At 43.3% G+C, this 26,091-nt stretch overlaps 2 protein-coding genes across 5 annotated transcripts; one reads left to right on the plus strand and one right to left on the minus strand.

The window, feature by feature from the left end:
• The first annotated feature begins 159 nt into the window (after positions 1–159).
• exoc7 (exocyst complex component 7) lies at positions 160–12,968 on the plus strand. 4 transcript variants are annotated; one of them, XM_085417108.1, is made up of 21 exons: positions 160–377; positions 543–608; positions 948–1,132; positions 1,210–1,315; positions 2,138–2,360; positions 2,605–2,772; positions 3,097–3,108; positions 5,924–6,016; positions 7,037–7,105; positions 7,321–7,466; positions 7,687–7,839; positions 7,925–8,023; positions 8,105–8,167; positions 8,369–8,435; positions 9,674–9,736; positions 9,825–9,945; positions 11,005–11,100; positions 11,186–11,249; positions 11,542–11,583; positions 11,658–11,791; positions 12,682–12,968. In XM_085417108.1, exons 1-21 carry the CDS (start codon positions 318–320, stop codon positions 12,782–12,784), a joined length of 2,133 nt encoding a protein of 710 aa, XP_085273234.1. In that variant the 5' UTR covers positions 160–317; the 3' UTR covers positions 12,785–12,968. The 4 variants fall into 4 exon arrangements, with proteins under 4 accessions (XP_085273234.1, XP_085273231.1, XP_085273232.1 ...); XM_085417105.1 differs by lacking the exons at positions 3,097–3,108; positions 7,037–7,105 and having other exon boundaries at positions 161–377; XM_085417106.1 differs by lacking the exons at positions 3,097–3,108; positions 5,924–6,016 and having other exon boundaries at positions 161–377.
• A 1,332-nt stretch (positions 12,969–14,300) lies between these two features.
• LOC146664087 (galanin receptor 2a) lies at positions 14,301–21,040 on the minus strand. Its single transcript, XM_085415385.1, has 2 exons — positions 20,316–21,040; positions 14,301–17,264 (listed from the first exon to the last, which is right to left on the minus strand). Exons 1-2 carry the CDS (start codon positions 20,654–20,656, stop codon positions 16,628–16,630), a joined length of 978 nt encoding a protein of 325 aa, XP_085271511.1. The 5' UTR covers positions 20,657–21,040; the 3' UTR covers positions 14,301–16,627.
• Positions 21,041–26,091: the final 5,051 nt, after the last annotated feature.

Consider the following 26,091-nt stretch of genomic DNA (forward strand, 5'->3'; position numbering starts at 1 on the left):
TACTTTCATTTGCAGTTAGTTAACGTAATCTTGATTCAGTACAAACCAATGTCATTGGTACAAACTGATTGGAGGAAAAAAAATCGATGAGCATGTTTTTCACTTTTCAGTTTAGTGCCGATGGCTATTTTATTTTGAAATCCTAACCGGAAACCCTTGCCCTGTTACGGCTAACCAAACTAGCTTAACCGCATCGCTTTTAGCTATCCATGACAGCGGCTCAGTGGTGTCGTTGTTGTTGTTTTTATTATCTAAATCGGTAACTTAGTCACGTTTTAGCCGCCGAAGAGACTCCTTTGCTTTAAATTTCCTCCAGGATGATTCCTACGGAGGATGCGTCCGCCAGGAAGCGGGAGATCGAGGAGAAACTGAAGCAGGTCAGACAGCTGGTGGCTTGAGAGGAAGGAAGCTTCCCTTCGAGCTACAACCCACCAGTGTAGCTCAACACCCGCGTTTAAAATGATGCTTATTGACCGAAAGAGTGTCTTTAATGTCTTCAGAGTGAAATGAGTGAGTGGTTGGTTTTCTTTCTGCTGTTACAGGAGCAGGAGACGCTGTCGTTCATCCGGGAGAACCTGGAAAAGAGCGATCAGCTGACCAAAAACATGGTAGGACGGTCCAAACACACCCAGGGACAGCTCAGGCTGACACTCATAATTCTCATAATTAAAGGCGGTGGGCTGATCTCCATTCGATAGTACTTTAACCCATAATTAAAAATAAAGCCTCTTATTCTTGTACTTGGATTGAAATATTTACTTATAGTTTCTATCATTTCTATTATGAACATGAAGAGTGAGTGAGATGATGAAAGCAGCCTGTGATGTCATTTTTCAGCTTTCACCCCACTTCAGCTGAATCTCTTATGTGACTCATTATTTAAGGTGCTATATTTAAGCTGCTTTTATAGCCCAACTGGTTTTTGACCTCTATTTCTTTCCCAAAAGGTCTCCATCCTGTCTTCGTTCGAGAGCCGCCTGATGCAGCTGGAGAACTCCATCATCCCGGTTCACAAGCAGACGGAAAACCTGCAACGGCTGCAGGAGAACGTGGACAAAACTCTGTCTTGCATGGATCACGTCATCAGCTACTACCATGTGGCCAAAGACACGGACAGGATCATCAGAGAGGGGTGGGGATGACCTTCGTATGCAAATGTTTTGTGGTTACACAAACTGTATGTATACTAATTTTCTTTTTCTGTCTCAGACCTACGGGCAGACTGGACGAGTATCTTGCTTGCATTGCAAGAATTCAGAAAGCTGTCGAATACTTTCAAGACAACAACCCAGACAGCCCTGAGCTCAACACAGTGGTAAAGTATCTGCCTCTCTGAAATTACAGTTGTGGTAAAAACGTTTACAATCCACTCATCATGGATGTCATGGACAGTGATGTGGTGTCCAGCTGACCCCGGTTCATGCCAGGCTTGAACATTGGTGGTTTCTGTGAAACACATCTTTTTATATACTGGCAAAGAGAAACTACCAGTCGTAGTTAATCATGAGAAACTAATAGGTTTTGGCCTTGTCAATTTAAAAGACATTATTGGACCTTCATCACTGCTTAGTAAAAGCTTAAAGTGACTGTATTTATATATTTAAGGCTATATGGACTTCTTGGAAAGAGATGGACCACCCTGGAAATAATTAAAAGTAACTGTCACATTTGTGCCTGTGATGTGATTGACTTTCTGTTTTTGGAGATCTAACGAGGTCGATCTGCTGTCATAACATTTCAGTCCCGACAGATTCTGTGCCCTTGTGTTTTTTCTAGCAAAATACATAAAATGATCCGATCGCAGCTTTTTCTGAGAGTTCAGATTTCTGCACAGTATTCTCGACCATTTTCTGTTTGTGTCCAAATGTGTCGTGGTTCTCACAGTACTACAGTGAAAATATTCCTTTTAGCCACTTGTGTCTGAAAGAGGAAAAGCTATCTGAGCCATTAGTTCCACGTATTTAGTGACTGAACAACATTATACACCGCGCAGCTCTCTGAATGAATCATGCTGTTATTCCTACATTCATTTATGTGTACATTTCATGCACTTCTTCCTCACTTCAGACGTCTGCTTCAGTCTCCGTGCCGTTCCGAGTTGGAGTCACTAATTCCATGACCGTATCTTCTTCTGCAGAAAGCACGCTTTGAAAAGGGGAAGGAGCTGCTGGAGGGCGAATTCCGCAGCCTCCTGACCCGCTACAGCAAACCTGTTCCCCCCATCCTCATCCTGGACGCCATCAGCGTGGATGAGGAGCTGGAGGTCCAGGAGGATGTGATGCTGGAACACCTGCCCGAGGCCGTGCTCCAGGACATCATCTGCATCGCCGGCTGGCTGGTGGAATACGGACGTAATCAGGGTACAGCTGTGTTTGTTTGTTGGAGGTCGCTTCCTGTTTAAAGGAAGTTCTTTACCACAATTGCAAATATCATCTGATTGTTGGGCTTTTCTGTCTAATATTGGAGGTCCTCTACCTTACAATCTATAAATCATCTTACCACCAGAGCTGGGGTGATGTAAATCATTAAAATGGCTTTGAAATGTGCAGGCGGTGTAGAGAAACTGGAAAGATTGTGTCTAATTTTGCTCTCCTCTTCCTGCAGACTTCATGAACGTCTACTTCCAGATCCGCTCCAACCAGCTCGATCGCTCCATCAAAGGCCTCAAAGAGCATTTCCGCAAGAACAGCGCCTCCTCCGGTGTCCTCTACTCGCCTGCCGTCCAAACCAAGCGCAAGGACACGCCAACTAAAAAGGCCCCGAAGAGACCAGGTCAGCAACAGATGCGCCTCATTCAGACCGAATCCACAATCACGCCACTCCAGTCTGTAATCCCAACTCGCTGTCCAATCCATCTTCCATAGATCAACCTAACAAACACGCATGATCCTGCATAGTGACGGATATTATACACTCTTCACTACATCCACAGTCTGTTTCTGTCTCAGGTTGTCCTCCACAATCTCTCTGTAATCACTCAGTTCACCGAGCTGTAGCGCACTTCTACCACACACTGTGTTTCTCTGTGATATTACACCCTGGTCTAACTAATCCTTCATCCTCTCCTCTTTCATAATCCCTGTGTTGTGATGACAGTCTACATCCCAGGTAAACACAAAGCTCTAGCGTGTGCCTCGTGCTTGCTTGTGTACGTCAGATGCCACATTTCACGGCAAATCAGAGACAGCGTGATGGTTTGTGTCGTTTTGTTAGCAGCTGAGACGGCAGAGGTTTATTTGTCCTGTTGAATGGTGTAGTAGGTCATCCAGTGGAGATTTTAACCTCTAGTTTCACGGCAGAGCGTTTCGGTGATGAGATGAGTAAGGTGGAGGTTGCCACCAAACGGCCGATAAACAAAACTTGATGAAATTTCTTTACAATTTTACTAGAAATGAATAATTTGTAATTGCATAGAATAAAAATTATTATTTATGATTGAGCCTGGCTCTATAAGATTATGTGTAAGGATTAGCTGTAGTCTATTTTCCTGAAATTTAGTTGATTAAAACAAACAAACAAACAAACGTATTGTTGTGTGATTGAGAAACAAAGTCTTCATTATCAGAGTCTAAGAGTTAACACATACACCTGTACATGCATGCATATGCAGAAACTGCTGTACTAATAACAGGCACTCACTCACTTTAACCCTCAGGCGACCCAACAGAATTAAAGCATAAATTAGGGAGGAAGAGGAAGAGCTGGCAGAGCGCTACAAAGTGACCTTCAGCGGCCTCCTCGTGTACATGTTTCTGCACAAACTTTCAGAACAGACTGTGTGAGATCCTGACGTCCTTTAACGGGGCTTGTGATCACAGCCAGAGAGCAGCAGAACTGACAGGTCTGTTACTGGTGCCCTGTTCTCCTCTCACATGAAAGCAGGTTCATGCTGAGCACAGGTGGCAGACGCTGTGATGTTTCCAGGCTCGGTCACGTCAAATACCAGTCCTGTCGCAGGACTGATGCCCTCCTACGGGCCTGTCCAGCTCTCAGCCTGTCTCCTGGTAACTCCTGAGACCTCCTGGAGGAGCTGGATGAACCTGAATGGGCTGTAGGTACCGTCTCATGTCACCAACAGTGACAAGAGACTAGAGTCAGGAGGGGGGAGGAGAGAGCAGCAGTCTGCAGTCACCACTTGCTCTGCCCTTTTAGGCGGTTGTGTCATTGAGGCCTCTCCAGGGAACCTGGTGTCACTTTGATTTGGACTTTCAGAGCAGCAGAAATGGATTCACAGCGTTTATGATAATAACTAACTGGACATTCTTTGTGTTTCTAGTGTGATGATGGAGTTTTAATCTGTTCTACTTACGCTCACTGCTGCCATGAAACTAAAGGCTGCAGTGCGTGCGTGCGTGTGTGTGTGTGTGTGCGTGACAGGTTCATAATATAACTGTGCGTAGTGTTGATTCAAGGAGTTTGTCACTAGCTGATCGCCTGCTTTACCTGCACACACCTGGTTAAAGAGTTGAGGTCAAAGGTGAAACAGGTGAACCCTCTGACTGATCTGACGCATGTGCAAAAATACGCACACTTCCTGTCACTGTTCTGGTTTAACAGTTTTCTCTAGCGTCTGTATGAGGGCTGCGTGATTAAGGTGTTTGTTTTAGACAATAACTTTAATCTTGATGACTTAACAAGATACAAATATTACTGAAACTGAACTTTTTAAGAAACCAAAGAACAAAAGTGTCAGTTTTAGTCATCTTGGGTGCGTTTGAGAGGATGTGTTTGATTTGTAACAAAAAAGAACAATGAAAGTGAGGATTAAATGATGATTATAAGCCAAAATTTAAATTGAAACTCTCGTAATTTAATGAAGACTTAAGGTTCTGACTGTTACGCTATGTAACTAATGCAATGTCTTTGACAGCTTTTGGATTCAGCTTCAAAGACGATGCTCATGTGCGTACTTGACAAGAAAAATTGATTATTTTATTTCGTTTCTTTAATATTTTCAATAACTGGAGAAACAGTGAAAAAATATATATAACTAAGTAATAATTTAATAAGAAAGCAGGAAAATAAACTGTTCTGTTGCACAAGTAGTCAAACCAAAAGCAGGATTTTCTTTAAATCCCAGATTCGACTTTTTGCTTCTGTTTTTATTCAGTTGCTCTTTAACAGGAGATGTCTCTCCTGCTCTAAGAGTCCAGAACTTTCATTTTCAGGGCTTTAACTGTGAAAGGTAAAGAAAGGAAGAAGCGGTTTTTTTGCACATGCAGAACAAATCAGAGTTTTTGGTACGACTTCCACTACAAACAGCCTTATTGGACTCTAACATGACGACAGTGTTGCTCTGCGATTGCTGCACATCTAAAGTGTTTGCTAACACGCTAACCTTTGCAACTGTGTGAGTTTGACAAATATGTGACTAATAACCTTTCATGCAGAGAAAAAATTATGTAAAAAAAAAAAAAAAAAAAGCTGAATGCACCTTTAATTGTGCTGCTTGCTTACTAACTCACTAACAGGCCAACAGTTTGTGTTTTAATGCTGTAAATATGAATAATCTGCAGATTTTTGCATCTCTAAACCATGTGACAGACTGTTTATTATTCGTAATAGTAATAATAATCGTAATGATAGATATGACTGTTAATTGTATTAATTGTGATGGCTGTTTATAACTGATCTAACCTGTTTATTCTCTGACATCACCCCGGCAGTGTGTGTTTCAGCACACGTGTCCTGTAGTGCTGTAGTTTGTCTCTCGTGGTGTTAGGCTGTGCCTCCCCCTCCTCCCCCACGTACAAACCTCTGCTGGCTGCCTCGGTGGTGGAGGGATGTGGTGTCTGTGTTTCATCACTCACTTTCTAGCTCTCCCTTCTCTTCCTTCTCCTTCTTCTTCTTCCTGTTTCTGTTTCTGGGCTGTCTGGACCTCGCTACCCTCCTCTGGACTCTGTCTCTGTGTTTCTGGGACCAGGGACCATTCGCAAGGCTCAGAACCTTCTGAAACAGTACTCACAGCATGGGCTGGATGGGAAAAAGGGGGGTTCTAACCTCACTCCTTTGGAAGGTAAAGCACCTCGGTCTTCTCTATGCTGACAGTGTACTGTTGTTTCAGGCACACAGAACGTCCCCTCAGTCACAACAGCTAGTCGCTGCGCATGTTTGATGAGTCATAAATCATCTCTAATCGGTCTGGAATAAAGACAGCTGATACTACAGCTCATTAATTTCGACATGCAACATTAAGAACAAGCGCATCCATCCTGATAAACTTCTTCACTGTTAAAGGTGAAACTTGGCTTCAAGGTTTCAAACTGTTGTTTGAAAACTGAATGCAAAGAATCACCGCTATGATTTTAATCCTGAAACACGGATGTATTATGGCAGAAATGTCAACTGATGTTTAACTAGAGACAGACTGTGTGCCCATGTAATACCACTCTGTACCACAAGGTGGTGCAAAGATTACCTTAAAGTATTTCCAAACTACCTGGGTTTTTGTTTTTTTTTTAATGTCTGTGTGTTTTTTAAACTGCAAATGATTTCCGCGTTTGCACATTAAAAATATTTGATGACGAAATTTTTGTTTATTTCTGCACAAACAGTTTTATAATTAGAAAATACATTAATAATATCCAGATAAAATCTGCTAGGCTGATAATAATTTGCCATAGATCGTATAATAAGATTATACATTAATTTTATTAAGTAATTAAAGCGTGGGAGCGTCTCACCCGTGTGGAAGCGTGTCAGGATGGTTTTACTTTGAAAAGCTGCGATCAGTCGAAAGCTGTTGTGATTTCTGTGCAAGCTGATTTCTGTCTCGTAGTTTTAACACACTGACTGATTCAGACATCAGTCGATGCAGAAAACAAACCCCTCTGGGTCTTTTGTCCCCTCCCCCCAAACTTGTGGGCGTCCCCTGCTTCTTTCCCCCGCCCCCTCCCCGGCTGGTGCTTGCTGGTGGTCGGTACAGCTGCTCCAGGTACAGGTTTGTCTCCCCCCCCCACTCTCACCCTCTGGCCTAGTCACGACCCCCGGTGGTTTGACTTGGCCTGTCTCCTTGCTGTCCCGCCCCACCCACCAGGTTACGATCACGACCTGCGGGTCAAACACCTCTCTGACGCCCTGACCGAGAAGCACGGGGCCGCCACAGGTGAGTGAGGGCACCATGTGGGAAAAAGAAGGAACACAGATGATCTAAAGAGGCGGGCTTTCCTGTAGATAAAAGCACGCCCACTGCAGCTTTAGCACTTTGTATTTTCTTTAAATCCAGTTGCAGTCAGAACACATAGGTTTACTTTCAGCTTCAGACTCCACGTCTGATGTTGGATGGTTTGATTTGCTGGTTGACTGAGCTTTTCCACCCAGGAAAGGATGATGTCCTGGATATCGAGATCGACTCTTACATCCACTGCATCAGTGCCTTCGTCAAGCTGGCTCAGAGCGAGTATCTGCTTCTGGCGGAGATCATCCCCGAGCACCACCAGAAGAAGACCTTCGACTCCCTCATTCAGGTCCGGGAGACAAAACTGTGACATTTTTAGAGCATTTGAAGGTTTGATTAGGATTTAATGTTGGAACTGAGCTTACACAGGTTCAAAGACTTTTAATAAATTGGTTTAATAACACCTTCAGGATCCTGGAAATCTCTTTTCTGTGTTGTATATTGAATATTTGGTTTTTTGGTCAGATATATACTTATAATATATGATAACAGTTCATGCTCCTCCACAGGAGGCGCTGGACAACCTGATGCTGGAGGGAGAAAACATTGTGGCTGCAGCTCGCCGGGCCATAATGCGACACGACTACTCAGCTGTCCTCACCATCTTCCCCATCCTCAGACACCTGAAGATGAACAAGTCTGAGTTTGATACCACGCTGCAGGTCCGAGCTGCACCCCAAAAAACTCCCAAAACGTCTGCGTATGACAGAAATGAATTACTGTAATGATGTGTTGTGCTGTCTGCAGGGCACGGCGGCGAGCACCAAGAACAAGCTGCCCACCCTCATCACCTCCATGGAGACGATCGGAGCCAAAGCTCTGGAGGAGTTTGCAGACAGCATCAAGGCACGGAGCTCTCATTTCTGTGTGTCACCACTCACTGCTCAGTAACTCATAATTCATGACTTCTTTCTCCTGTGACTGCAGAATGATCCTGATAAGGAGTACAACATGCCCAAGGACGGAACGGTCCATGAACTGACCAGCAATGTAAGCTGATGCTCCGTTACCTCCCGGGTTAAATAACACCACTCATTTATTCGCTCTTTCTACACTTCAGAGTCAACACCTTCCTGCGAGGACTCTGCTGTTCGTCCGTCTCCGTGGGGACGGCTGATAGCTAAGAGCGGAGCGTCTCCATCTAATGATTAATCCGAGCCGAGCTCACCTCCTCTGTCCTCTCCTCTGCAGGCCATCCTGTTCCTGCAGCAGCTGCTGGACTTCCACGAGACAGCTGGAGCCATGCTGGCCTCACAAGGTGCAGCCACTACAACGCAGGCGTTAGCCTCTCGTTAGCATAGCTGTCCTGCTGCCTCGCCAGGCTGTGATGGTGTTACACGCTTTTTTTCTTTTATCTCTCATATAAAATCACAAATGTGATTACTTTAACTCTTTCACCCATAAAAACGAGATTTGATGACCTCCCCGGTGCCCTTAATGATGAGTATCTTCAGTATTAATCTATTAAGACGTAGTTTGACAACCTTTAAAATAGTTTCTGCGTATTCAGGGACCACCATCAATAACCTTGGATGCAACCCAGTGATTTGGTTCCTTAAGCGTCTGAAATGTGACAGAAATCCTCAGTTCGGAAAAGCTCTCCAAGGGGATAAGAGTTTGAGGAGTTATGGCTGACATGCTGATACTGAAGCACATCATTTCACACTCTGACGTTTGGTTTCAGAAAACTAAACTTGTAATGGTGAATATACTCAGCTCAATGCTTCAGAAGCAGGGCTTTTCACACCAGTGGGTGACATTACAGTGGCTGCAGCTGTCTTTTATTTACAGCTTTTTTTCAACAGTCTGGTTGTCCAGATTCTCCAGACTGCAAAGTGTTGCTTATGAATCCACATCCGTAGGTTCATTTTAACCTGACTCTCATTTATGAGGCGACCAGACTTCAGATGTATAAAAGCAACTCAATTTCCACACTGTCGGGCTCCCAGGTTGTCCCTTCACTGCTCCTTTATCTGAGGCTGTTTTCACCTTCAGCCCTCTACCTTTTTCCTTCCCCTTCTAATTGCATCTCTCTCCTTTCACACGGAGCCTCTACACATCCAGCATGTGTTCAGGTTTTTATAGGCGAGTGTTTGTGGCTCCCTCCTGTGCTTTGATTATCGCAGCTTCGCTTCGCCTCCTTTTCCGCATCCGGCTCTTTTCGAGCCCTCGACCCCTCGCTGCCTGGCTGATGACTGTATGCTTACTCTGCACTAACTATTCTCTTCTAACCTTTTTGCACTTGTGCCTCTTTCTCTTTCTCTTGTCCTCTGCCTTGCCTCGGCCCTTTTAGTACTGGGGGACACTTACAATATACCTTTAGACCCCCGAGGTAAGCATCAAAGAGAGACTGTGTAGGCCCCTCATGAGGTCAGCTTTGAATGTTTTCAGTTTGTTTTGGGGGATTTAAGATAAGAAATTAGCGGTCACATGCATGCACGCTTTCAAAAGTGCATCTGTAGCTTCTGCTGCTAAAATCTTCTGTATTTCTTACAGAGACGAGTTCGGCCACCAGCTACACCTCCGACTTCAACAAAAGGCTCCTCAGTAGTTACATATGTAAGCAGAGATGCTGTGCACTGCCTCTGTGTTAGAAGTCCTCGTTTTAGTCTGTTAGTCATCATTTTGTGTTCTTTTGTTCTTGCAGGTAAGGTTTTGGGGAACTTGCAGCTAAACCTGCTCAGTAAATCCAAAGTGTACGAGGATTCGGCTCTGAGTGCCATCTTCCTGCACAACAACTACAACTACATCCTCAAGTCGCTGGAAAAGTAAGCATCGTTTCCTGTGTCAAAATAACCGCCCAGTCTGTGCAGAGAGCAAACACCAGCTTCAGTCTCAAAGTGGCCTGACTTTGGTTGCAGGATCACTAAAGCTAGTAATAACGTCTGAGTCTGGTTTTACGTGCATCATTTAATGCTCATGACCAGGAGAGCATGCGTGCGTTGGTCAGCTGCCCGGACTTGGGGTGGCCGTGGGTCATCAACCAGTCAGAAGCTGGGTGGACCGATCCCTGCCTTCTCTTGTACAGAAGCTGATGCATCCTGAATCCAAAGCACTTTAACAGTACCTGTCCGTTTACCATTTACACCTGCAGGCTGTGCCAAAATCCGTCTGTCAGTCATCTTAGTAGCTCCTGCTGAGAAACCTACACGTCAGTCACGTCATCACCTCCTGAAAATATTCAACAGAAACTAAAGTCTTGAGCAACCCTCATTTAAATAAATAAATCAAATTATATAAAACGTGTTGTTCCCAAAGAGAAGGACTTCAGAAAGGCTTTCAGTTTTTCTGCTTTTTCACTCGCTTTCAGTCCAGTTTCTGAACCTTTTTCAGAGGACACTCCTTCACACTGACCTGTGAATCGTTCAAGCATAAAAACAACTGCAGACTATGGAGGAAATAAGCTACTAGTAAATTAGTTAAGATTAATAATTTTCTCCAGTTAGAAAAGATCAGGGTTTGAGGTCAAATTCAATTGTTCCTACTTTTCTTAAAGCTCAGTTTTTTGGTTGCCAAGGCGCCGGCTGTCACGAAACGGTTTGTGGTCATAATGACAACGAAGGGAGTGGAACATACACGTGAACACGGGGCGGTCTAAGATCAGCTGCTCAGTGAGATCAGCTGGGAGGGGGGCTTAATTATATTTGATGAAGTCTGATTTCGGAGGTTAGTCCGAGGTCAGACTGTTGACCTGTGCGTGGGTGTGCAGTGGAGTAACACACACACTTTCTTCTTTGCTTTTATTTTTTTGGGGTGTAATGTCCTAATAAATGAAGTGATCACTGACAGCAAGTTAGTTTGGGATAAATGCTTTCCTGCGTCCTCAGGTCTGAGCTGATCCAGCTGGTGACGGTGACTCAGAAGCGAGCGGAGACGTCCTACAAAGAGCTCATGACTCAGCAGATCGAAACATACCAGCGCAGGTGAGCGAATAAAAGCTTCGCGCGTCAAACTCGAACACGATTTGTGTCTTTGTCTTCACGCCCGTGCTTTTTGTTTCCGCCTCAGCTGGCTGAAAGTCACCGAGCACCTGACAGAAAGGAACATGCCCGTCGTACAGCCCGGCACCAAGGTCAGCATTTCTCCTGTGGGAGGTGTAACACTTAGCAGAGATGTTAGTAACGAACGCAGCGCTCAGTGCGTTTGATCAAATATATCCAGTATCTAATGGTTGTTATGGAGACCCGTTCTGCTCATCCTTATTTTTATTCTTGGACTTTATGAGAGTAGCTTTGCATGATTCACCGGTCAATAATAGGCTTATTTATCTTATAAACTTATACTAAGCCTTGGTGCTGCCTCTCGTCTGTTTTGTGCAACTGGAGCTTCTGGCTTATACACATGTGTGTTTTGTCTTCCTCCAGCTGAAAGATAAAGAGAGACAAGTGGTTAAAGACAAATTCAAGGTGAGGCTGTAATCAAATGAAGTAAAACGCAGCTGTTACTGAGTAAGAAACTGACGTCAGTCTCTCTTTGTCAGGGCTTCAATGACGGTTTGGAGGAGCTGTGTAAGATCCAGAAGGGTTGGGCCATCCCGGACAAAGAGCAGAGAGACCTCATCCGGCACAATCAGAAGAAGGTGGTGTCTGATGCCTACAGAGCCTTCCTGCAGAGGTCAGAGACGCTCTCACACAAACAAGTCTGGAGTCGAGGATTTGACCTAAAACATCGTTTCGTCAAATATTCTGGAGGCAGATGTTGATAAGAACATTATTCAGATTTCTGTGTGGGACAGGTTTTTAGCTAATGGGTGGTCAACAAGAATATGGAGGCTCTTTTTGTTTTTTTTCAATACTAATCTCACCTTTAAGCTGTGATTCCTTCTGTGAAATGGAGAAAATAATCACAGAGCATCTCGGGATCAGTGAATGCTCTCTTAGCCTGTTGCTCTTTTTTACATAGCTTAAGATGGCGTGCCCCCTTTTAGTCACATTACTAAACTTTAGAAATTTAGTGCCCTCATCTGCTGCTCATGCTCACATGTTCTATTGATCCCGACACCCTCCGTGATTTTCTTCAAGCATGCTGAAAAATCTCTTTTTGCAAACCTCCTGCATGATCGGGGGGTGAAGCTGCCAAAACTGGTGCATCAAAGGATCCTGAAAGTTCCCTGAAGGTTCGAGATGTCACCTCACATGTTACCAGCATGCATGCATGTGACACCTCATAAAACCATCTTCTCTTTTAATTTATAACCACAAAAATTTCATTGCGAAACATAATGATGTTATGACATCATTATGTTTCCTGGCAACCACCTAGCAACAAACAGCTAAACAACACTGTAGCACGAGAATCTGATTAAGACCCGATTACTGTCAGAAACAATCAGCTGATTCTGAGAGGTCTGCTGTTGGGCACCGATTTATTTTGACGGAGTGACTTAAATGTAGCGCTTGTCTTGAATTAGGAAAATGTGACCTAATAATAATTAATCCATAAGGCTGAAATGATCTGCTCGGATTTCTTTCACACTCATATTTCATTGTTCACGTTTCTTCCAGATGTGCCAACATTTCCTTCACCAAGAACCCCGAGAAGTATCACAAGTATCGACCGGAGGAGGTGGAGGAGATGATCGAAAAGCTGTTTGACACATCCGCCTGAGGAGTCTCCTCTTCCCCACCCCAAAGAAACACGGGCTGCTACGCCTGAACCCCCCCGCCCGCGCTGCTCTCAGCCTTGTAGTGTCTAAACAATGTTTTGTACAAAGACGTGAACTTACGTATTTATGTAATTTAGCCACTGCAGCTCAACATTTCAGACAAATAAAAAGGGAACTCTGACCGAACCTGCGTGCTGGTTTGTTGTGATACAGACATTCACACTTATAGAAACCTCACCCACCTTCTGTTTGTGACAGGCAGCCAATCAGAAGAAAGCTGGGTTAATGGCTGAGGAGGTGAAACAGCTGATTTCAGACACAGAATGAACTAAAGCCTAAAGAGCTTCTTGGAACATGTTAGCATCTTTTAGTTCCTTGTTTTCGGTTCTTCCTCCAGCGGGCAGCTAACAGCTGTGCTCTCACGTGCTGAGCGTAGACGAACATTTATCAGCCTGACGGCACCTTCAGAACGAGCATCAGCCAACGTTATAACAGCTCAGATTCTTTTCTTATCCTGGAGTCTTTAAAACTAACAATCAAGCTGTGTGTGTGTCTGTGTGTGTTACCATCATTCCTCTTCAGGGTAAAGAGGACAGGTCTCATCGCCACAGCAACCAGACCTCAGCATCTTCAGGTCTGGTTTCCTTGGTGATAAAAAGTTTATCCTTGACCTTGACTTGTGCTGTTTTCCTGTCCCATGTCACAAATCGAATCAAGTCTATTTTTATAGCACATTTTAAAATGAGCGCAGCTGATGTCATTTTGACTCGAGTCCAGCTTCAGATCAGCAAACGCATCTGCCCACACGCTCTTAGATTCTTTACTTTCTCAGTCGAGGACGACCACGAGGTGGTTTTTATATTTTAAGTGCCGGCTGTGAAGACGAGAGGAAGCTTCTTCCTTTCTCAAAATGATTTCATGGAGCTTTATTGAACAACAGTAGCAGAATGGACAGAAATAAGTGCTTTAAAGCAACAAAGTTATTTACAGGTGTCTCTTTTCACAGACACCAAAAACAACATGTTCAGATGCAGCTCAGTGGTGTTATTTTAACAGCTCTGACCATGATCTGTACGTCACAGCAACACTTGTGCATATAAAACACCAGGAACGCCTCACTTCACAGTAACAGATCAGCTCTCTGTTGGTACACTGCCAGCTAAATACAATCAACAAACAGCAGCTGACCAGTAAAAGTATACGTACTGACAGCCTACATACATATATTAAAACAAGAAGCTCTTACACCAGACCTTTAACCATCTGACAGAAATATTTTTTGCCATTTTAATGAGCGATCTGTTCATAATGACCTGATGAGCAGCCTGAGATTAAAGAAAAGTGTGATTTCAACAAGATGTCTGACTCAGTGAGTCAGCTGTGACATGAAAATGACGATTTATTGTATTTCACATCTTCATGATTCACAGCTTGCCTATATCTAAAAATGTTATTTATTTATTGTTTATTACCACAAAAAAGCATTTAATAAGCAGCGCTTTATCTTTATCTTGGTTTTTATGCATCCCTCTGTTTTTTTGTTGTAATTGGCTGACACACTTTTAAAAAGTGCTTTTTAAAGTCAAGTCACTAAATAAGAAATGCTAACATGGCCTCGCGCTTTAAAATGTTCTTTGTGTGTCTTTAGCACAGCTCTGGGCCTTGTTGCGTGACCTCCTGCGCAGCGTCCTCATGCTGAGTACATGTGCACACAAAACACCAGAGTTACATATTAATAAAAGCATCAGGTCATTTAGACACAGCTGAAATGAACCCCTTCTGTTACGGTCCTGAGAGAGAAACACTCCACGCGTGAGACGTAGATTCATGATATTTTGCCCTTTATGACATACAGTAAGAATCAACATATGTATGTAGCTGAATAGCAGTTACAGAAACACGCAGAGCAGGACCGGGTGCATTAAACACACTTTTTGTTGTTTTAATGCGGCGACTGAAACTGTTACAACTAAAACCAAAACAAATGCACTGAAAACTGTTTGAAACTCTGCTGATTTGTGATGATTTTAACGCTCACAGATCTCCCGCCTGCACCAACATGCATTACGAGGCACAGCTGGCATGTAATAATGTAGCAGCTACACTGAAGCACAACATAAAACAGAAGTTAACGGAGCTAATAAAATATTTAGTGTCGTAATCAGACTCAAGTTTAAATATGTAAATGTCAGTGTCTCGATCAACTTTCGGGCGGATGGCGTGGAGGCTGAGCCTTTTCCAACTGTTTTTACACCTTTATTTTTCAACTACTAATAAATGTTTGAATATGGAAACCAAAATGTTGAATTCAGGTACGCATCCCAAATGTGCGTAACGGCCCCATTTCAACTGTAAATGTTCCATTAAAGTTTTTTCTAAATAAAAAAAAATGAATTTAATGGAATATATTCAAATAAAATTTACTTGACTGCGACACATTCAGTTAATGCTGAGCACATTTTCCTTAATGATTAATTATTTAAATGATTTTATATTTTTCAGTTGCATTTTACTCAAACATACTGCTGTGTGCTTTTGCACTCTCACAGTGTAAAGCTCTGACTGCACACCTGTGCCACTTCATGTTGTTTATTTATTGTAAACTGTACTATGTTTATTTTTCATGCTGCTGCTGTAACACTGTAATTTCGCTTGTGCGATCAATCAATTATTTATCTATTTAATTACAGCTTTTTAAGAGATTAGCAGTAATCCTGAGGTGAACTAAGGTGTTAGAATGACGCCGGAGAACGAGTCAGAAAATGCTTGTCTTAGTTTTGGTTTTTGTGCCGTGCTTTGTTCTGCAGGAGCTAATGGGGGGATAATTAGCTCCCTGAGCCCAGCGAAGCAAAGCTCCCTCCTTTCTTCAAGGCTCTCTGTCCCGACTCTGACTCGGACTGTCTTATCTACAGCACAATTCCTGGGATTTTCCTTACTTTCTACACACTTTGTGTGTGCTTTACACTCCTGATGAACACATTCTTTTGATTTAGTCGTGTTTGGGTGATAAATGATCATTTTCTAAGTCCCTGCCTTGTCTGGTCTTTCCTTTTTGAGCCGGGTTGTGTCAGTAGACAACCTTCCATACACAGATTTCTCCACTACTGCATATAAACAGCATGAAATAAAAGCTAAAGACAGTGACTGTTTTGTTCTCAAGCTCACACGCCCAGAGCGACAGAAACTACAGGTCACATCTAAGGTTTCACCTGCCGGCCGGCTGGGATAGAGGGAAGGTCCGATTCATCCAATGGGGACCATGAATATTCTCTATGTACAACAACTCATTCAAGTACACTGATCATTTCTGGGACAATGCATGGACAGAAAAAGTCCCAGTGGGGAACACCAGTCAGGTTTGGCATCACATCGAACAGACTACATCAATTCACTCATAGGAACGCCCGTCATCAAATCCAGGATCCAATCAGGCGATCACACCAAGTGCTGGCCTTAGAAAGCATCACTGAGGGTGCCCAGACATCTATTGGATCAATTTAATCCAAAGCTAGTATCTGTTATATATTTTTAAATTAACTGAGACATCTCAACCTTAAGATAGTTTCGTGAAGATCGTCTTCTCTCGTGCTGATTTTGACTTTAATTAACTGATCCGACTTAGTACATTTTAATTTACATGTATGTAAAGATTGCGAAACAGTCTTATGTAACAGACTCCTCGACTGAATTTGTAGACAATGTTGCCATCTGCCAGCCTTTGATGGCTAAAAATGTCCTGGAGGTCGGGAGACTGTTGTGAAGACCTTGATCTTCTGTGATCAGCGTTGTTAGTTTAGAACTCAGCATGTGGTAGATGGCTGGCTCTTCCTCTGAGGCTGTTACCTTTAATTGGACACATCGATGCTGCTGACCATGTTCACTGCCTGAACATGCACCTTATTCACCTCCCTCCTCTTCAGCGAGCAGCTGAACACCTTCCTGAAGCCTTTGCGGAAATGCTTTGACACGAGGGCGTAGACGATGGGGTTGAGACAGGAGTTGGCGTAGGCCACAAAGTGTGAGAGGATGCGGAGGACATAGGTGGTGTAGTTGAGCGGGAATCGGCCCACCCACATGCAGAGGATTACCAGGTGATGGGGAAGCCAGCAAAGGCAGAAGAGAGCAGCGACTATGATGATCATCTTGGAGACTTTCCACTTGGCCCGCCTCGACTCGGACATGTCCTTCAAGGGGCCCACGCTGGTCCACAGGTATCGGATGGTGCGGGCGTAGGTGAGGCCGAGCACCAGCACGGGAACGAGGTAGCCGAAGACAAACGTGCACATATCCATTATGATGCGAGGTTTGGACTCCCATGTAGGAATGCACACAACAGTGCCAGCCAGGTCCATCTGTGAGAAGTAGCTGAGATACGGTCCAGAGAAAACCAAGGCCAGGGCCCAGAGGAGGCCGATGGAGGTGAGTGCGTTCTTTGGCGTCCTCATCTCTCGGGAGCGGAGCGGGTAGCAAATGGCTAAATACCTGTAGGAGCAGAGGAAGACACGTGATGAAGACGTTGGAAAAAGATGAAATCTCAAAAAATAAAGATGGAGCAGAAACAGTAAAGCTAACCAACATAAATAAATATATGATCAGCCCTGTCTGTATTATACAATGATAATCATAGAGCCATATCTGATAACGGCATTAAAAATCGACCATTAACATCATAAAAACAGCCAAAGCCTTTATACAATTTTAACTGTTTTTTAAAAATATATTTTGCTTCCAAGGATCCAGACTTGTCTTTTTTAAAGTGCTCTTAAACAACAGTTCTCGAGGCTGTTCAAAGGTCTTTAAAGTTTGAGTTGAATTGTGTTTTTAGGGACTTTGATACTCGCAGAAACAAGCCACCCTCAAGTGGCCGTAATAGGAACTGCAGTTCTTTGACGCTTCAGCTTGCTGTGTGACCACAGCTGGCTCTATGCTGGGTTTCGGTTCTGGCACCAGATGTGAGTCTAAACTACGCCAGATGTTATCCACATGTTGCCTCTAACGTTAACCAGGTTGGCCTACAGTTCAAACACTTAGCAAAGCTACATAATCATCACTCACTAAGAAACATCTTTATTAAAAGAGAAACTCTAAATATGACCACTGAGCACACTGATTTTTGGAACTTGACCTCGCCCGGCTCTGATCTTGCCAGATAATTAAAGCTAGAAGATGTAATTTATGTCATATCTGCCACATGTGGAACACTGTGCTGCCTGTAAAAATAATGACACAAAGACTTTTTAATCCATCAGTTACCTTCATACAAAGTGCAGAACACAGAAATAAACCAAATCTTGCTGCTTGTATGTTTGTGCTACCTGAAATTTATGAAGACAAATGTCATCATTATCAGCTCTCCCCTGGTTCCCTGCACACTCTAACTCAATTTCTTGGCTCAGAGTTTTTATTTCCCTTCATTTGTAATCCTCAGATGTTGTGCAGACTCAAATTAATATGATAAGACGAGTGTAAGTAAACTTTTCGTGCTTTGTAGGCGGATGTATAGAGCGCCGTGCAAAGGTTATGGATGTTTCTGAGACAAAAAATGTTTTTTTCTTTTAATTTTAGTGCCTATAAACGTGCACAGTGCTGTTTGCAGGAATTGAATTTTTGAAATGAGAGATATTTCAAAGTGATGAAGAAAAAGTGCCGCTAATTTGAAGAAAAGAAGCATTAGAATAAAAGTAGAAAACGTAAAGCAAATCTACTGTGAGCTGAGCTGGTAGTTCAGAGTCTGAGATTACAGATTCGCGTGCTTCTGTAGCTGTGACTGTAACATATGTATCAGATCAGTGCTTCGTATGTTTGTGTCTGAGTCTGGCCCAGGGTCGGCCTCACCTCTGTCCACTTGTACCCTGAGCTGTCTGCTCTCTGTAATCTCGACCATTCAGTTGGAGACTTTAAACAAACAAATGTTCCCATTAACATTCTCTTCTGTGCCATCCGTCTCGCTGTATCTCGGAGAAATCATTAAAAACAGGATGACTCCAATCACACTGCATCTGTCCCTGAGGCCCAGACCTGGGTGTGTTGGGATAAATACCAGGATGCAAGCTGAGCATGACTGCCTGCGGGTTTGACGGGGTTCGTCTTGTACACCTGTTGCCTCTGACTTGTCTTTTTCTGTTTTATGATTTTTAAGATAGTTTTTTTTTGACAGCACTGGTGTTTCCAGTCCAGTCTGAGGCTCCTGCAGTGATTAAAGAGTCCGGGTCGCTGCTCATGTTCGGATTTGTAATACAAATGTTAATAAAACTTGCTGTAAGGGGTGTGACATAAACACATCTTTGCCTTGTTAAAAAATCAAAATGATTTGTTATAAAATTTGTCTAGCAGAGTTCTTTTCCACTGTGTAGTATATTAAATTCATAAAACTTAAGTACTCTACACTAGAAACATGGCAGGCTCCTTTTTGGGACAGAGTTTTGTATTTTTCTTTTTTTATTTATTATTATTAGTTCATTTTGACTTTTTTTTCATTTAGTTTCCAGAGCAGATTTGTTTGTTTCAGTTTAATTTCTATTGGTTGAAAATGCTTAATTTTAGTTGAGTTCTTATGAGTTTCATGTTTGTTTTGGTCTTTTTTGATTATTATTGTACAGATGGCATAGATCAGAGGAAACCAGTACAAGCCTTACAATAAAAACAGAACTTTGTAAAGATGTTGACTCACAGTCTTGCTGACATCCAGAGTCAAATCTTTTCAGTTGGTTTACATTTTTTAAGAGTCGAGTTTTAATTTTTATTTTTTACTTCAGTTTCAGTTAATTACAGTAACCTTGGGAACATCTAGGCTCTATTCTGACCAGATTTCTGAGAATTTCAGAAGAAATGAGAACCTCCTTGATTTTTTCCTGCATGAGAATTAAAAATATTGTGACCCACAGTTTTTGAAACAATTATTGAAAGTTTGCCTCAACACCGTCTTAATATCAGAAAGTTTAAAACATGCGCAGACGTGCTGTTTTTTTTGTTGACTTGAGGATTTAAGATGGTTTTTCATCTCCATCTCAATCTGATATCAGATCAGTTCCGTCTTTTAAAACTGATCTGATATCAGACAGAACAGTGTAACCATTACACTCCAGGGCTGAAACCTATAATAACGCAAACACAACAAAGATGGAAGAACAAATCATGTCTGTGTGAGAATGTTTAGAGAATAACGATCTAAAAGTAGAACTGAATCCTCTGAGCTGCTCTCGATTAGATTCCATTAATTGCTGAAGTATCACCTGTTGCCTAATTTGTCTATTTCCATTTATATAAAAGACATTTTTCATCTTAAATTGATAAAGAAAATGCACGAAATCCACTAGAAATCGGGACATTGTGACTTAATGGTCACCCTCATGCTCAAAGGAAACCTAGCCCGACGGGTTGAAGCTGTCTGAGGTTTTATATAAAAAAGACATAAAGAATAATAGTTAAGTTCTTTAGGTGTTTTAGGTTTTGTTTCAGTAATCTGAAAGTAGACACGCTACAGAAGCGGCTAACAGGCCAGAGCAACTCTCATAAACTGCAGAGATCGCGCACCTGTCCAGGGACACGGCTGTCAGGGTGAAGATGCTCGCGTACATGGTGAGGAAGATGATGAAGTGCACCACTTTGCAGACTGCAGGTCCGAACACCCACTCATCCAGAGTGTAGATAGTGGCCTGGAAGGGCACGCAGAACACGATGAAGCACAGATCCGCGATGGCCAGGTTGAGGATGAACAGGTTGGTGGTTTTGGTGTTCATCTGCCCGCTGCGAAACAGGACCGCGAGCACCAGAGAGTTCCCCACCGTGCCGAGCAGGAAGATGACGGCGAATCCCACGCAAACGAGCGCAGACTCCGCTTTCCAAGTGGAGAAATTGGACACAGAGTCATTCATCGTTCACACTGTCACGCGTGCGTCCAGCAACGTTAAAGGCGAGGCTCGTGGAGGATCGCGCGCCTGCTCTGCGCGCAAACGTCTCCAGCAGGAAACAGACGCAACACAGAACCCCGCTCCAGGGTGAGGGGCTCTCAGCATCCCAAACATTTACCAAACCCCGAGTGACACATACGCCACTTTCACACCACCGAGGAAGAAAGGTGGGCCCTGTCCAGGTGTGACAGGGTCAACACAGAAACAGAAGCCACGAGAATTCAGTGAGTTTTACAAAGAAACGCATTCAGCCAGTGAGCAAAAGTCTGATTTGGTTTCCTGACACCTGAGTGAACAGCCGGAGATACTTTCACTGCTTCTGCTGGAATATTGTACATGATCGGTCACCTGTTGATCCTGTAAAACCTCCGCGTTGTTACCATTCGACCAGCACGCCCCCCTGTGGGAATTCTGAAACACTGCAGTGAAGTTTACGTATTTCTACCAGTCGTGTTTGTTCTGTTTGAAGTTTTGTTTGAATTTCCCTTCTCAGTATTCTGTTTGTGCTTGTCTGTCAAAGCAGTGGCGTTAATGGGGAATATATAAATATATAAGATTTTTTTTTCTAATTCCCCTCTCACCCCTGCAGACGGTCTGTCCTTCAAGATCAGGTCCTCTACCAGAGGCCTGGGAGCTTGAGGGTCCTGCGCAGTATCTTAGATGTTCCTAGGACTGCGCTCTTCTGGACAGAGATCTCAGACGTTGTTCATGGGATCTGATGGAGCCACTCGCCCAGCCTGGGTGCCACTGCGAGTAGTGCTCTGATTACCACTGGGACCACTGTTACCTTCACCCTCCACATCCTCTCCAGCTGAGCCCTTCGTACTTCTCCAGCTTCTCCTGTTCCTTTTTCCTGATGTTGCTGTCATTCAGTATCACTACATCGATCACACAGATCGTCTTCCTCTGTTTGTCTACCACCACTATGTCCGGTCGGTTAGCCATCACCACTTCGTCTGTCTGTATCTGGAAGTCCCACAGGATCTTAGCTCGGTCATTATCCTAGCCTAGGAGGCGTTTCCCATTTTGACCTCAAGACTTCCAGGCCATACTCAGCACAGATGTTTCTACTATGACAGCTTCTTGGTGTTCCACGTATGCCCTGCCTGCTGTGATGTCTCAGGGTTATCTTTACACAGCCTGGGGTCTTGCCTCTTAGAGCTTGTCCCTGTGCTGCCATGATTTTATATATGAAAAATAAAAGCGCTCCTTCCCTAAAGAGGACAGATGGTTTGAAAGAGGAGTGAAAGAAGCCCTCTATGTCCACTGTGAGCGACCATCTTTGAACAGAGGCGGGGGTTTACGACACCAACTCTCTGCCATCTATAATCCAGTTTTGAGATCCCTTCCCAGACGCCTTAACGCCCACTCACATCCTGGGCCATCTGACCTCAGGAATTCGCATGATAAGGTGGGGCCAGGTTTCACAATGAACACACCCGAAACTCTGGCTGATTGGGACCCACGCCCAGTTTCCCACCTTGGCTCAGGCGATTAGAGGATCATCAGGGGGTCCTTTTGTCCCTCTGTGGGGGGAAACTCCCACTAGGTTTATATCTGGGACTCTCCACCATTTGACCTTAGAACTGAAGAAGCTTCTCGGATGAGAGGTGAAACGTCTTCAAGCAACTTAAAGAAGTCCAGACGCTTTTCTTTGCAAGCTCCTTTGACTCCTTCCCTAAAGCTCATATTAGCAGCTCCCTCCTCTCTGACTCAGCTGTAAATCAAATAAGGATTTGATTGGTCTGCACGATTAAGTGTATCTAAGGTCCCGGAGACTGCTGTGTTCTGTCTGAACATTACTGGATTGCCCGAGTTGGCCGAAGAGAACTCAAGACTTTGCTCTGAAGCGTATAATGTTGTTTTTATATTCCCCTGTTTGCCTCGTGAATATTTGTATATTTTATTTTGCTGTGTGTACTCGTGTGTTACTGATCGAGTCTGTATGGTTACTTCTAAATATGTTGGCCTCACAGGGAGATTTTGTTTTTTTTCTAAATAGTCACATTTTCTCTGCTGCCAATACGAACCAAGGCAGTAAGAACAGTTTTAATAAATTGCTCTATTTAGCTTTATTATCATCACTTTGACCTTTAGCTCAATCAGTCTTTTCTTTATGTTGGCAGTACACAGCACACTTGTAACACTCAAAGTTTCTAAGTTATGAGACTTTTTGACCAATAAAATCATCAAGTTGACTTTGAAGACCTCTGTGGATGAACTCTACACAGTTTAATCAGAATCCATTCAAAACTTTTCGAGCTATCCTGTTTACAGACAGAATGAAACTCACTCACATGCAAACACCTCAAAAACATTAAAGCCCTGGCAGCGGTAATAATGGATTTCAATTCCAGTCAGTCAGTTAAAAAAATCTGTATTTATTTATTTATTGTTTCTTCAAGAACAAACAAATAGAGCAATGAAATGTTCCCCATTCCCTCTGAGATTACAACTACACAAAAATATAAAGAAACACACAGGTGTGGTGCATTAAGGTGGATATTAATGTGACTAACACAGAGCAAATATATGCAAAGACAGAAAAAAAAGGTTCCTTCTCGTTAACCCAGCATCTGTTTATAAGTCCAGTATGTCGCAATTAAAAGTGCTACTGGGACAAACGTTTGCCTTGTGATAACCTCAGACTTTTACCATATGGGATGAAAGGCTACGGGATGCCTTTAACATTTTTCAGAGAGTTAACTCTGCTGCATTCAGCTTTAAAAAAATAGACTCCCAAAAACGATATCCCTCAGTGTCTGCGTGCTCGCTGTTTGAACATTTAAGTTGTCAGATTTATCCCCCTGTCTGCTCAGGGCCTCTAGAGTGGTATCATTAAAATGAACATCAGTCTTCAAGCTTTTCATGAAGATTTTAAACCACTGCAGACAGAAATATAAATCTCATCTGGCCTGTCTACAGATTTTTAAAGATCTTTAGAAGATAGATTTGAGGGCTGAGTAATGTTTTTAGGACTTTTCTATAAATTAAGACCCTTAATGTATAAATATAATAATCCGAGTATTTTTCCTGTGATGTTCATGACTGAAGGACAAACTCTTAGTGCTTTGGCTAAAATAGCAAACAGAGAAGTGGGAGGTCTTCAGGTAAAAGTGAGTTTAAGTGAGTGACCTCCTTTCATACTCATATTTTCCCACCAGCACACACACCTACAGAAAAGGACGTGGTAACTTCATCCAGCAGCTGCACACGTGCAAACAGCCTCACTTGACTATATTTAACAGAGCGCTTGCTTTTTTTATCCAGGAGTATCCAGGAGGAAGCGTCTGCCTCGGGCCTTTTGTTTCCTCCTCTGGGAGTCTGAGTTAGTCCACCATCGAACATCCTGGAAGTTTGAGGAAGTTCAACAAAGCCTGAGCGTGATCTCATCGTTATCTGTGCGAGCAAAGTCGTGCCAGTCTAAACAACCCCCAGAGGGTTTCGCTTCAGATCGTCCGGTGGTTGATGATGTGATGTTTTGATTGTGGGCTTTTCTTGTTACTGTCATATATTAATTGGCAAGCAGCTGTGAATAAAGGAAAAAAGGATTACGCCACCAGTTTTGTCTGTTTGACTACAAACGCTGTCAAGTTATTCCACAGAAAGTGACATACAAGGGTTTAATTAAACACTCATATATGCATTTGGGTTCAGGTTTTTCCACTGTAGCAGGTCAAACGGGCAAAAAATGGCACACAGAGTGGTTTATGTTACCCGTGTGTAACCACAACCAGGTCAACATGGTAAATGTTACCTGGTTAAATTTACTATTTGGTGCTGGAACGAGTTCATTTGTTTTTTTATATTTCTGTTTTTTTCTTTTTTAAGCACTCTTTTTGTAACCAGGAAGTTGAGCTCTTGAGATGAGCGATCCCTTCTGTGCAGATATCCTGGCCCAACATCTAGCTTTTTGTTCCTGTCACAGGGTGAATCACAGGGACAACATGCAAACAAAGCATACGTGCTGCTCTTTGTATCTACCGAACTTGAATATGTAAAAGCAGAAGATGAGGACGAGGTTGATGTGGTCGCTCTGCATCTGAAGGCCACATTATCAGTTTTTCGAGCAGGGCACCTGCTAACTGGAAGGTTGGTGGTTCGATCCCAGTCTGCTCCAGTCTACGTGCCAAATATCCTTGGGCAAGATACTAACCCCAGGTTGCTCTCCGATGCATCATCAGAGTATGAATGTGTATGTTAGTTAGATAGCACTAATAAAACTCCAGAAAAGTTATTTGGTGAATGAACGAGTTGTGTGAAGCGCTTTGAGTGCTCAGATAGAGTAAAAAAGTGCTACATAAGAACAAGTCTATTTATTTAACCATTTTTTAACATTTCCTGTCATACACTGTTCCAGAGGTGGTTCCTATTAAGTATGCCCAATGTTTGTGATGAGGCGAGTGTATGTACGAGGAATCCCTGTGAGCCAAATCCTCAAGCTCACAGCTCTGTGTGTAAGCACCCACCCAACCTAGTGTTTTTAAGGGTTAAACAAAGAGGAAAGCTCGGTTAAAGGGACAAATGAGCAAGATTAATTTAAACTTTAAATCATGCAGTTGCTACAAAAAATAAACATACAGAAACGAGCACATCTGATATGAATGAAAACGAAGTGAAAGCTCATAAAAAAGTTTCGTACTGCAACACAGCTTTACTGCCTGACTCACGCATGTGTGCAGGACATTTAAAGTTAAGAAATTTGTGACTCATAAAGCTACATTTAAACAGGAGATATCACTGAGATGAGGAGATGCTACTGATGTTCTTTTTCTCACTTGAGAACTGTTATTTAACTTCTCCTGCCGACTTTGCCCCTTTACCAGCAGATGTCAGCAGCAGCTCGAGTGACTGCAGTGACCGGGTTGCTGCTGCAGCCTGTTGCACACACACGCTTGCTGATTTCATCAGTGGATGTTGCACCAGAGGAGTTACAGATGGTGCTTCGTGTTTACTCCGATCTCAGCATCCCCCAGAAGCCGGGGCCCTTTAAGCTTCTGTGATGCATTAAGTCGTTTGGGTTTTCCATGTGTCAGTCCTGCTGGGTAGTGATAAAAGTTACAACTGACAAATGACGGCCTCGCCTTCGCATGACGTTCTCCTGAGAGCGTTTAGTCAAAGCCGATGAAGCGTAAGAAATTATACAAGATTAAAGTGAAGGGCCGACTCGCAGCTGTTGAAGCATTGCGTGCATCCAACATAATTCATCAGCGAGTGTTTTTAGGCTCTGGGAAACACTGGCGAGTCAGCTGGGGAGCTTTGCCCCGACTTTTCTGCTCAGTCCTCTTTGCAGGAGGTGACTCTTAGGCAGATCAAGATTAACCTGAGTCATGCTTCCGACGCTTTCTGCTGCCACCACCAAACAGCAGGAACCCACCGGGTAGGAAATGACATCACTG

Source organism: Rhamphochromis longiceps, linkage group LG8, assembly GCF_057381845.1.
Source record: "Rhamphochromis longiceps isolate RC_006_pf linkage group LG8, R_longiceps_female_GT1.1, whole genome shotgun sequence".
In the NCBI taxonomy this organism is placed as follows: domain Eukaryota; kingdom Metazoa; phylum Chordata; class Actinopteri; order Cichliformes; family Cichlidae; genus Rhamphochromis; species Rhamphochromis longiceps.